The following is a 12,785-nucleotide window of genomic DNA, read 5'->3' on the forward strand; positions in this document are numbered from 1 at the left end:
TTCCACTAGTAGCCAAAAGGGACATTTAATTTAATAGTTAATTCATTTGTTCTGCGTTTGTTTTGATGGAGTTCAACGCATAATATATTTATTTTTAATTGTATACTTGTAATTATACTATATGTTTTACACAGTGTGTATTTAACAGATATTTAATACCATTAATACAGTTTGTGAGGGGACAATTTTATCACAGAAAATTAAATACATACTGATGTGGAAAACTTTCCAGTTTCCTTCTTCATGTTTGAAGGTGTTTTTTTATTATCTCGTTGTGATTTCTGCGTAGAAACAAGTTTTATACAGTTACAAAATCTGAGGTTTATACTTAAAAAATACCCAGGGTTTTACATTCGGCACCAATATTTGCTGACAAACAGTATTAAAGAACATAATAAAAAAAAAAGTAGAAAAGTTGTGGTGTGTGGGGGTGACATCGGATGATTCCTTGTGAGGTTCCTGAGATGGAGAACAAAAATGATAGAATTAACATTTTATGTAACGTTTATTCGTTCTACAGTAACAAAAAACTCAAATTGATTTATATTCTTTTCTACATCTCTTTATTTAATTAAAACTAATTAATTCACATTTTTTAAGATCTAATTATGTGAATAGTCGGTGTTATCACTCTGCCTCTGTGGTTAGCTCGTCTATCTGCCTGCAGTGTGGAAGCTGTGCATGTTTTCCTCCTCATTCGTGTTTACAAGCTTTACCATGTTCTCCTGGAGGACGGGGGCCGCCCTCCCTGGACCTCCAGGTCCCTGACGGCCCGGTCTCTACCAAGACGGTGTCCTGCACACAGTCACAGTTTCACTTGCTTCAAATGCTTGTTTTTTCCTTTCCTCACCAGAGGGCTGTTTAGTAAGAGCTGCACAGAAAAACAGGTCTTGAATGGGACGAATAGAACTTCTTCTCGCTACGGTGGAGTCCCACTGATTTCATTTACCGCAAACAAGCTTAAAGATCACCCATCATATTAAAAAATAATATCTGTATTTATGTCCGATTAAATCAAAGTTCAGGGGTTTCTCAGAATTCACTCATTTACTGTAATATAAGTGGTTTCACATGACTGAAAGAAGTTCAGAGAGAGGAAATAGGAGGAACCTGAAGAAAGGGTTCTTGAGGTCCAGGACGTTTCCAGAGCTGAAGCCCGATTGGTCGACTGTGGCGGTGATGTGGATGTCATAGCTCTGCCTAGAATGTGGGAAATGGAAGATACACGCTACTAGTTGGATAAAGAAAGTGCAGGACAGAGCTCCATCTACTGTCCCACTCAGAGGAAACACCTTGAAGACCTGATGGGACCACAGGTGTACCTGTTGTTGGCGGCCAGCAGGACGGTCCCCGACAGAGTTTGTCCCAGCTTGGCGAATAGCGGCGTCTCGAGCAAACACCTGACCTGATACCAGCGGGTCAGAGGCTCCGTGGGAGCTGTGGACAGCCACACTGTCGACCTGCACACACACACACACACACACACACCAGCTAATGTGTGAATATCTGTTTTCCTCAGCATGTTGTACTAAAACAGTTTGATTTCTTACTTGGATCCCAAGTAGGCCATATCGAACCAGAAGGCCAGTCCGTGGATCAGACCCGACTGCAGCAGTGGAAACACGAAGGGAATCTCTATCCTGGAAGACACGGACGCCAGTTTCACGTCTGCTTAACATACTAAACTGTCATTTTGTGTCTGTGAGCGACTGGGACTCTCTGACGATGATGCCTGGCTTTCTGAAGACACAAAAACCTTCCTGACCAACCATGATTTGGGATCTCACCTCTGTAAATCTTCTTCTTTCGCCTCCATGAAGTTGATACAGTGCTTGACAGACTTGGCCATCAGGATCTGCACGTCAAATGTGTCCTGAAAAAAGACATTAAATAGGAAAAAAAACTCTTAAGACTTCGGGGCGTCACTCGTTGGTTTGAGGACTACGTACCACAATGGGCTGCCTGAAAAACTCATCCAGTGCAGAACTGTGAAGAGCACTCAGGTTGATGCCATAGAAGCTCCTCTGCTGCCTGGAGGAAGGAAAGTGAAGTCATCTAGCTGTCTTACAATGTGACTCCACATCCCACAATTCACAGAGAAAAGTAGTGCACAACACTGGATACCATCATGCATTGCGCTGAAGGAAAAACTACAGACGGACGAGGTCAGAAATACGTTTTTTCTCCTTTTTTTACCTTTCACAATAAAAGCCCTGGACATGCAACAAATTTATATTACAAGTATTACAAAACGATATGTTGCTGTATGTTATGGATGTATTGCAGCTGTTATAAGTGAGCTTATAAAGCAAGTGTCACGGCTGAAACGGTTATTTGGTGAGTAACATCCATTTATAGTTTTACTTCATTCCTCAAGGCTGACTGAGCCTGACGTTCACACAGAGTGGAGGAGCAGTGAAGGGCACAGAGCATGGCAACACACACACACACACACACACACACACACACACACACACACACACACACACACACACACACACACACACACTCTGGTATGCTTGCATACACTTGTGCACAAACAACCCGAACAACAAAGGTTGTACTGTTTGCACGGATTCTCCAGAAAAATCAAATAGTTCTGTATTTTAAAGTTGGTTATGACAACGCAAAAAAAAAAAGGTCCTTATAACGAGTAAGTCGAAAAGCCTGAGTCAACACAAAGTCGTCCAACAAGTCATGGCGGGTGAGTTCCAAAGTCATAAAAAATGTTTATTATTTTATTAATTGCCCAGCCCTATCAAGAAGTCCATTTAAGCGTAAAGTCCTGTCATGGATGAACTCCTATTTCAAGGAATTCTGGGAAAACACTGAATTTCCTGACAGGAAAACGTAGCACAAAAAATATCAGCTTTAAATCCCAACTTATCAGCCGACAAAAGCTCATATCAGGCAGCGCCGCGGCGCGTCCGTGTGAGTCGGGCCCGGACTGAACTCGAGCGTTTTACACCCAACAGGAAACACGGCTGACTGACGGCCGGGGCGAGGAACATGTGTGTCCGTGTGAGACAGGCGGGAGGGAAAGAAAGGCGGCCAGTGTGTTTGCGTCCTCATGCATGGATTTGTGCTTGTGTGTGTGTGTGTGTGTTTCAGACCAGAAACTAGCTCGTGCATAGTGTTCGCAGTACAGCTGTTCGTCACTGAAAGGAGCCAGATGGATGTCACCATAGGACGGAAACATCAGACCTGGGGAGTCAGACAGACAGCTAAATGAACAGAAAGACAGACAGTAAATATGAGACAATTAGTAACCCCCTTTGAGGGTCTAGGGGGGAAGGTAAGCCCCACATCTGATGGGTACGTCCCATCTTTTGTTCCTGAGGTTTCTCTCCTCCTACCATTGGGTTTGAGCCACTTCCTGGCGTGCAAGAAGCTCCCCATGAGCCTCTGGTTGAGCAGCATGTATCCCATCGGCTCGGAGACGATGACGTCAACCATGTCAGGACAGTTGACCTCCTCCGCCTCCCCTTCCAGGACCCTGATCCGCTCCGACAGGCGGTTGTTCTGGACCAGGATCTTGCACGGGAGACAGGAAACGTGCACGTCGTTAGATAACACAATAAAAAAAACCACACAACTCCTAAAGGATCGCCATGAAACGTGGATTGTTGAGCGTTTTCAGAGCACGTCCTCCCTGCATGCAGGGAGCGGCAGATCTAATCCCCGTGTATCGGTCCGTGGCCGGCGCCGTGTGCAGCAGCATCTCTCTGCAGCCCCTATGCTTCTGAACTCTGGGCCAGATGTTGCCGCAACCCATTAACTCCCCAGAATGCCATGCTCTGCATGTGATGTATGTACTCTATGCGCTGCTGTGGTTTTCTCTTTTGGCCCTATCGAGGGCCACGAGACGTCGGTCTCAAAAATCGGCTTGCTTTGTCTTCTGAGAGCCGATTTAACGACAAAGGTGGCTTCGACCGGACTGACCTGTGTAAACTTGGCCATAGGGCTCGACTCAACCGCATACACTCTGGCCGCTCCTGCCTGGACTGCAAAGAAAGACAGAATACCAGAACCACAGCACACATCCAGAACCACCTAGAGACAGGAAGAGAATGGGACAGCTGGTCAGGCTACTGTCAGCCTCTAATGACAAAAAGTGTGCGGAGTGTGTGAGCACACGCGTGGTCACCTTGTCCCTGAAGTCACTCTCGTTGAGTAGAATGGCTCGGTGGTAGGTGGCGATCCTCAGGTAGTCCTGGAGCAGACTCTGCTGCTGGGACAGCGAGCTGTTGAACTGCACAGACACGACAGTGAACGAGCCATTCATCCCCGAGCCTGGAAAGTCAGAATAACTCCTACCTGGTAGTCATGTGCGGGACCATTATCAGTCCTCGTTTCAAACATAGTTGGATGTCTCTGAGAAGGCGTCTGGCATCTCGCTACACCCTTGTTTCCTCTCTTGTCCCCTTTCTTCGTCTCCTCGTCATCCCGTCTCTTCAACAACTGCCGGAAGTTCTTCATGTCTGGAAGGTCAGAGAGGGCGGGATGCTTTACCTGCACACAGCTCGGGATGATACACGTGTGAACTTCAGCGTCGGTGGTACGAACCAGTGGGCGTTTTGAACTGCAGCAGAAGACTCAGGTTGCCGACGGCGACCAGGAAAGACTGGCCTCCAACTTGGCAGCAGTCCGTCTCATCGGAAACGGTGACCTGGAAGAGTGATGCTCTGTTGGCTGCAAACAAATGAACGCACAGGAACTGACACCTTTACGTCGTCATGGTGACATCATCTAAATGAGAAAAGTGTGTGTGTGTGTGTGTGTGTGCTCTCACCGTCCTGCACGGTGAGCTGCTGATCCTGCAGGCCCGTCCTGAGGAGCAGGGTGAGCTCCTGCTCTGCTCCCTGTCGGCACACACGGACCTGCTGCACCTCCTGCAGCTCCTTTAGAGCACAAAGCACCGGATTACATCACTGCACACCAGATCACATCCAATACCATAAGATCTGTTCAAGAGTTTAACCAGTATTTTCTCACTATAATAGCTTTTACAGCACTTACCGAACCATAACCATAACAAAAAACACAATTAGCAATTACATCACCGTGAGCTAACACACTGTATCTAATCACTACATATAAAAAAGTGCATCCTCCACTGTTACCTCCTCATGTGTCACCATGTGCTCCTCCTCAGCCTTCGCCTCCTCCTGCAGAGTGAAGACCTGGACAGGGAAAGACTCCTCACTCCTCTCCTCCATTCTTCGATGTGAGAGGCGGCTGCTCCTCCAGAGGAAAGTTGAGGGGGAAGGAAAAGGGGGAGGAGAGATGGAGGGGAGGATTAGAGGGAGAAAAAGTGGGAAGAAAATCTGTCGAAATATCTGTGGAGAAAAACAAAACAAAACTGTAAATCCACAAGCCAGTCTGAGTGGAAGCAACAAGTAAAAAGTAAATAAATTATTTATATATCTATTCATATCTATATATTTTATTTTATATACTACATATATATAAAAATGCATGAATTAAATATATAGTATATTAATTAACTGCCATAATAATAATGATCATATAATTATAACAGTAACATGTTATTATCAACAACACAAATTATAACAATAATAATGATAATAATCACATCTATGGGCAAAGAATCCCCAACCATCATTGTAATAAACATAATAAAATCTGATTTACTACACACCATGGGAGAAGGACTCCCCCTGCTGGATGTACAGCATCAGTGCGAGAACACGTGAAACCATCTCATTTCCTTTACAAGGATTTTCACCTGCTGAGTTGCAGAAGTCCATCCTGTTTCTACCAGAATGACCAGGAACTCCAGCAACGAGTCCAACCAGGTTCCATGGGACGGTGTCCCACTGGAGGCACTGGGATGATGTCTCCGGGCTGCCTTGAGGGAGAAGGAGACAGACGGATCGAGAGCACACATTAATGCTACAATAATCTTTTCTCATTAAAGACCACAACAGTGATGTCGCCGTCTTTATCTGATTTTAGACACCGATTTTACACATTTGATAGAGAAACCAAGTGTAGGAAAGAGAAACGGAGGGCATATTAATCTTTGGTAGATGCAGAAAAGGCTGCTTTTTAAGCATTGGCAACAGTGTGTGTTATTAAAAAGCTAAATTTCTCTTCATCTGTCAAATAGTTTAGTTTACTGATGCATTTTCTCTCCATCTCTAATGGTTCACACACACACACACACACACACACACACACACACACGCACACACACACACGCACACGCACACGCACACACACAGTATATATTCACACAACATCAAACCGGTATCCAATAGCAACAAAAGAATACAATGACATTCCATTTGGAACATGTTCCATGTTGAAAAAAAACAGTGCTATGATGACATCATAGATCAAAGGCAACAGATCAAAGGAACATCTGATCCGTGAAGGTTATAAATTCCGGGGCGAGCTGTTCTTTTCAGTAGGAAGCTAGTTTGGTTCAGACTAACTTGTCGCAATGGGAGGTTCACAGAGCAACAACTTTGTCAAGAGAAAAGCCAAAGAGGAGGAACAGAAGGAATTCATGAATCGAATGAACTCCTTTCTGGCTCCACTGGAGGAAAAAGCACAATGTGTCCTGAATGACGAACACGTGAAAGTCACCTGGAGCCAAACAAAGAATAGAGTTCTCCTTGAAGTCCATGAAGAGAAGATGGAGGATTTACTCGATCAGCTGCAAGAAGGTGTGCTGGAGAATCAGCGGCACTACCTTGAGGAGAAAGTCAAAGCCGAGCTGCCAAACACAGCTAAATACTATTATTCCCAATTGCAGCTCATCACTGCTCTTGGAGCAGAGAAGAATGTGGCAAAGCAGATGATGACACAAGTCAAGGCTTCCCATGCGGCCCAGATTGAGGAGCAGAAAGCGGAGACCAGCAGGATCGTAGCAGCCCTGAATGTGACAGAAGATCTGCTGGATAATCAGCGGCACTACATTTGGGAGAAAGTCACCAAGACTCAGTCCAAACTAAAACATCAGGAGGAGGATATCACTCAGCTCAAGGATGCTCTGCAGAAAGCTGAGCAGGAGCTGCAGAAGGAGAAGTCTTGCATCAAAGCCGAGCTGCCAAACACAGCTAAACACTATGATTCCCAGCTGGAGCTCATCGCTGCTCTTCGAGCGGAGAAGGACGAGGCAAAGCAGATGCTGACACAAGTCAAGGCTTCCAATGCGGCCCAGATTGAGGAGCAGAAAGCGGAGACCAGCAGGATCGCAGCATCCCTGAAAGAGACAAAGGATCTGCTGGAGACTGTGGAGAAAGTTGAGCAGAAGCTGCAGGAGAAGTCAGCAGCTCTGAAAGAGACAGAAGATCTGCTGGAATCTCAGCGTCTCCTCTTTCAGGAGAAGTCAGTGTTTGCCCAACAGCTGGAAAACTCCGCTGAGCTGGAGATGCAGGAGAAAAAGCAGAGCGAGATCGTTGCTGCTCTCAAAAAAACGTTTAAAGATCAGATAGCGAAGGCCCGTCTGGTCTTCCAGAAGGAGAGATCCATCCTGGTGGATGAGCACACGGAAACCAAAATGTTCTATCGGTCTCAGCTGCAAATTGAGAAGGAGAGGAGGAGTGTCGCCGAGGCTGCTCTAGCGAAGGCCAAGCAGCAGCTGGATAGTCAGACTACGGCATGGAGAAAGGACAAGTGGTTCTTCAGGGAGACTCTCCAGGAGAAGGAGGAGCAGTGGGCGACCACCGAGAGATCCTTGAGGTCCCAGTTGGAGTGCCTTCAGAGCCAGAGCCCCAAGAAGAAGAAGTCTTGGTTCAAAAGGCCCCGAACTAACTCCGTAAGTCCACTCTGAGGAGAGGAAGCACAAGGGCACACACACACACACACACACACACACACACTGTTCTTGTATACTTGTGAGGATTAATCCATCTTCACCCCTAAACAGCAAGTCCACAATCTGTGGTCCTGTTAGAACTACTACCAACACCAAATGCAGATGGAACCCAAGAGCCTGGTCTGCTCGAGATTTCTGCCTAAAAGTCTGATATGGCAGTTTTTTCTCGCCAATGTCGCGCTGTAACGCTTGCTCCTGGGTGATGTTGATGTAAAAAGAACAGAAGATACACATAGAAAAATTAGCTATACAAAACAGCAAGAAATAGAAAAAAAGAAAAATCAGGACAATTCATTCGTATGTTTAGAGGTGGTTGCATGTTTGGAATCAAATTTAAATTGGTAGGCTGCACGGTGGCGTAGTGGGTAGCACTGTCGCCTCACAGAGGGTCCTGGGTTCGATTCTCGGGTCGGGCCCGGGTTCCTTCTGTGTGGAGTTTGCATGTTCTCCCCGTGTACGCTTGGGTTCTCTCCGGGTGCTCCGGCTTCCTCCCAAAGTCCAAAGACACAAAAAAAGACACAGTCCAAAGACATGCAGGATGGGGACAGGTTAATTGGTGACTCTAAATTGCCCGTAGGTGTGAATGTACACATCCCCCCCCCCCCTCCCCCCCCCCCCCCGCGACCCCTAAATACAGGATAAGTGGTAGACAATGGATGGATTTAAATTGGTCTTGAAAAAAAAGAACAAATTAAACAAACAACCATTAAATGAAAGGATGTTGGGATTCTGAAAATTCATTATTTTTCCAATAAAATTTAAATTGGTCTTAACAAAAAAAACAATAATTGCACAAGCAACCATGAAATGAAAGGATGGGCAGGTTCCTCAATTAATCATGAAAACAACAACATTTCAAAGTCATCAACACATAGTAGTGCTCTTATGATGGGGGCAGTCATATTATACGACTATTGACTTATGCATTCACACAGTCCGCTAAGTGACTGGAGCAGACGTTCATCACAGGATGGTCTTGATGTCAAATATCAATAACTGACCATTCGTCACTCAATATTTGTCATGTGACATATTGAGTTGATAAATTGTCTGCCATGTGGATCGCAGGGTCGTGTCAGAATAAATGATATCGCCCGGGGGCTATGCATAAACTCATCAGAGGGCCGAAAATCCCTCCGGTGAGTCGTACAGTCCCTTTTTGCACTAAACTACGTGGTGATGCTTTGTTAAAAATGCTTGTTTTCTGAATGGAGTCTGGCTTGACGTATGCTAGGCTATGTTGATGAAACCCTGGTTTCTGGATGGGTAGCGTGCCGGGACCGTGGCTGTTGCGGGTTACAAGGGGGTAAATACTTCTCCAATGAAAAGGCACCGTTACGGCAGGACAGGAAGACTTAATTTGTTAACTCACTTACAGGTCAGGTTCAATAACGAGAGCCAAGCACACGAGGGCCGAGCTAGCACACCTTCTCAAGCGCCGTGTATCCGGTCCCCACCAAAATAAGAGCACGCGGAACCAACAGCATAACTGCACATTAATAGAATAAAATAATGCGAGGGGTAACAACATAAAAAGAAATATTTAATATTATAAACACGTAATAATCTACACGGTTACACTAACACCGTAGCTGCTAGCTGCTCCAAATAACAACAGAGTTATGTCGCCGTCTTTATGTGATTTTAGCTACTTTTTTTTTTTGGGCTTGCGTTCACGATATCCAAAACAATATGGATTTCCTTGTTTAATGTACAGTCACTCACTCTGGGAGAATGACAGCTACTTGAGAAAGTGAACATTAACCAATGAGACTTGATTGGCTAACGCCTACGCGACTCAGTGACCAGACATTGTCAAACAACATCAAACCGGTATCCAATAGCAACAATAGAATACAATGACATTCCATTTGGAACATGTTCCATGTTGAAAAAAACAGTTCTATGATGACATCATAGATCAAAGGCAACAGATCAAAGGAACATCTGATCTGTGATGTCACCATGATACCACAGAATGTTATAAATACTGGGTGAGTTCTTTTCAGTCAGAAGCTAGTTTGGTAACACTAACGTGTCGTAATGGGAGGTGCACAGAGCAACAACTTGGTCAAGAGAAAAGCCAAAGAGGAGGAACAGAGGGTGGCCGAGATAAAAACCAAAGAGGAGGAACAGAAGGAATTCATAAATCGAATGAACTCCTTTCTGGCTCCACTGGAGGAACAAGCACAATGTGTCCTGAATGACGAACACGTGAAAGTCACCTGCAGCCAAACAAAGGATAGAGTTCTCCTTGAAGTCCAGGAAGAGATGCTGCAGGATTTACTCGATCAGCTCCAAGGAGGTCTGCTGGAGAATCAGCAGCACTACCCTGAGGAGGAAGTCAAAGCCGAGATGCCAAACACAGCTAAATACTATTATTCCCAATTGCAGCTCATCGCTGCTCTTCGAGCGGAGAAGAATGAGGCAAAGCAGATGATGACACAAGTCAAGGCTTCCCATGCGGCCCAGACTGAGGAGCAGAAAGCAGAGACCAGCAGGATCACAGCAGCCCTGAAAGACACATCAGGTCTGCTGGAGAATCAGCGGCACTACTTTCGGGAGAAAGTCACCAAGACTCAGTCCAAACTAAAACATCAGGAGGAGAATAACACTCAGCTCAAGGATGCTCTGCAGAAAGCTGAGCAGGAGCTGCAGAAGGAGAAGTCTCACATCGAAGCCGAGCTGCCAAACACAGCTAAATACCATGAAGCCCAGCTGGAGCTCATTGCTGCTCTTCGAGCGGAGAAGGACGAGGCAAAGTGGATGCTGACAGAAGTCGAGGCTTCCCATGCGGCCCAGATTGATGAGCAGAAAGCGGAGACCAGCAGGATCGCAGCAGCCCTGAAAGAGACAAAGGATCTGCTGAAGAATCAGCGGCACTACGTTTGGGAGGAAGTCACCAAGACTCAGTCCAAACTGAAACATCATGAGGAGAGTATCACTCAGCTCAAGGATGATCTGCAGAAAGCTGAGCAGAAGCTGCAGGAGAAGTCAGCAGATCTGAAAGAGAAAAAAGATCTGCTGGAAACTCAGCGTCTCCTCTTTCAGGAGAAGTCAGCGTTTGCCCGACAGCTGAAAAACTCCCAGATCAACCATCTGGCTGAGCTGGAGATGCAGAAGAACAAGCACAGCAAGATCGTTGCTGCTCTCAAGAAAACATTTCAAGATCAGATAGCGAAGGACCGTCTGGTCTTCCAGCAGGAGAGATCCATCCTGGTGGATGAGCACACGGAAACCAAAATGTTCTATCGGTCTCAGCTGCAAATTGAGAAGGAGAGGAGGAGTGTCGCCGAGGCTGCTCTAGCGAAGGCCAAGCAGCAGCTGGATAGTCAGACTACGGCATGGAGAAAGGACAAGTGGTTCTTCAGGGAGACTCTCCAGGAGAAGGAGGAGCAGTGGGCGACCACCGAGAGATCCTTGAGGTACAGGCTGGAACAATTCAAGGAAGGTTTGGAAGATCAGGTCACCAGAGAGTATACGATCTTCCGGCAGGAGAGATCGTCCCTCCTTCAGGACACGGAGCGCATCAAGCAGACTCCCTGGGAAAAGGAGCAGTGGGAGACCACCAAGAGCTCCTTGAGGTCCAGGCTGGGGCGCTTTCAGAGCCAGATTCCCAAGAGGAAGACATCTTGGTTCAAAAAGCACTCAACTAACTCCGTAACTCCACTCTGAGGAGAGGAAGCACAAGGGCACACACACACACACACACACACACACACACACACACACACACACACACACACACTTACACACACACACACACTGGTTCTTGTATACTTTTTTCTCGCCAATGTCGCGCTGTAACGCTTGCTCCTGGGTGATGTTGATGTAAAAAGAACAGAAGATATACATAGAAAAACTAGCTATACAAAACAGCAAGAAATAGAAAAAAAGAAAAATCAGGACAATTCATTCGTATGTTTAGAGGTGGTTGCATGTTTGGTTAGCTCTTCTGAACATTCATTCATTTGGAATGAAATTTAAATTGGTAGGCTGCACGGTGGCGTAGTGGGTAGCACTGTCGCCTCACAGAGGGCCCTGGGTTCGATTCTCGGGTCGGGCCTGGGTTCCTTCTGTGTGGAGTTTGCATGTTCTCCCCGTGTACGCGTGGGTTCTCTACGGGTGCTCCGGCTTCCTCCCAAAGTCCACAAAAGACACAGTCCAAAGACATGCAGGATGGGGACAGGTTAATTGGTGACTCTAAATTGGCCGTAGGTGTGAATGTACACATCCCCCCCCCCCCCCCCAACCCCTGAATACAGGATAAGTGGTAGACAATGGATGGATTTAAATGGGCCTTTAAAAAAAAAGATAAAAATTAAACAAACAACCATTAAATGAAACAATTTTAGTGATGGTTCGGAGTGAAATGCACCCAAGTGTTCTTTTAAATAAACTCCTGATGTACTTACAAACTTTAAAATGCCTCGTTTTGTGAGTACAGACCCTATGTGTACTACTGCAGAAGTTTGATAACATTCCATGCATTATTAGTGGGGAAATTTACGAGATATACACTATGCACCATTACTAAGCCATTCGACTGATCGCCCTATCCTGACCAATGCTGACCATCGCTAAAAATGCTTCTGAGGGGGTTTGGCTGGATGTCATGGTGGAAATTACCTAGGGTGCATTTCACTCCGAACCATCACTTTAATCATGAAAACAACAACATTTCAAAGTCATCACATTTAAAAAACATCCATTTACATTAATATATATATATATATATAACAAGTTCCTCCACTTCTCTTTACAAACAGCAGAGGGTGCTGCTGCTTCCTTCATATGAGGTTCATTCTGCACTAAATTTTACCTTCGTTTTGCCTTGATTTAAAAGATGCCCTAATCCTCTTCCATAGATTTGTAAAAGGTGCTACATTAAGTTATTATCATTAAGGTGACATTTTGAATTAATGTTCAAAATATG

General features: G+C 45.6%; 1 protein-coding gene across 1 annotated transcript; it reads right to left on the reverse strand.

The window, feature by feature from the left end:
* Window positions 1–242: 242 nt before the first annotated feature.
* Window positions 243–5,236, reverse strand: LOC311009636 (histone-arginine methyltransferase CARM1-like). The gene is made up of 15 exons (XM_084003938.1): window positions 5,124–5,236; window positions 4,793–4,901; window positions 4,567–4,692; window positions 4,318–4,481; window positions 4,148–4,252; window positions 3,943–4,053; window positions 3,357–3,534; window positions 3,114–3,204; window positions 1,950–2,031; window positions 1,788–1,873; window positions 1,551–1,640; window positions 1,323–1,460; window positions 1,111–1,200; window positions 717–795; window positions 243–459 (listed from the first exon to the last, which is right to left on the reverse strand). The coding sequence occupies exons 1-14, from the start codon at window positions 5,217–5,219 to the stop codon at window positions 780–782; spliced, it is 1,482 nt and encodes a 493-aa protein (XP_083860064.1). The 5' UTR covers window positions 5,220–5,236; the 3' UTR covers window positions 243–459; window positions 717–779.
* Between the last annotated feature and the right edge of the window lie 7,549 nt (window positions 5,237–12,785).

The sequence above is a fragment of the Eutrigla gurnardus genome (assembly GCF_963514095.1).
Source record: "Eutrigla gurnardus genome assembly, chromosome: 24".
Lineage (NCBI taxonomy): Eukaryota > Metazoa > Chordata > Actinopteri > Perciformes > Triglidae > Eutrigla > Eutrigla gurnardus.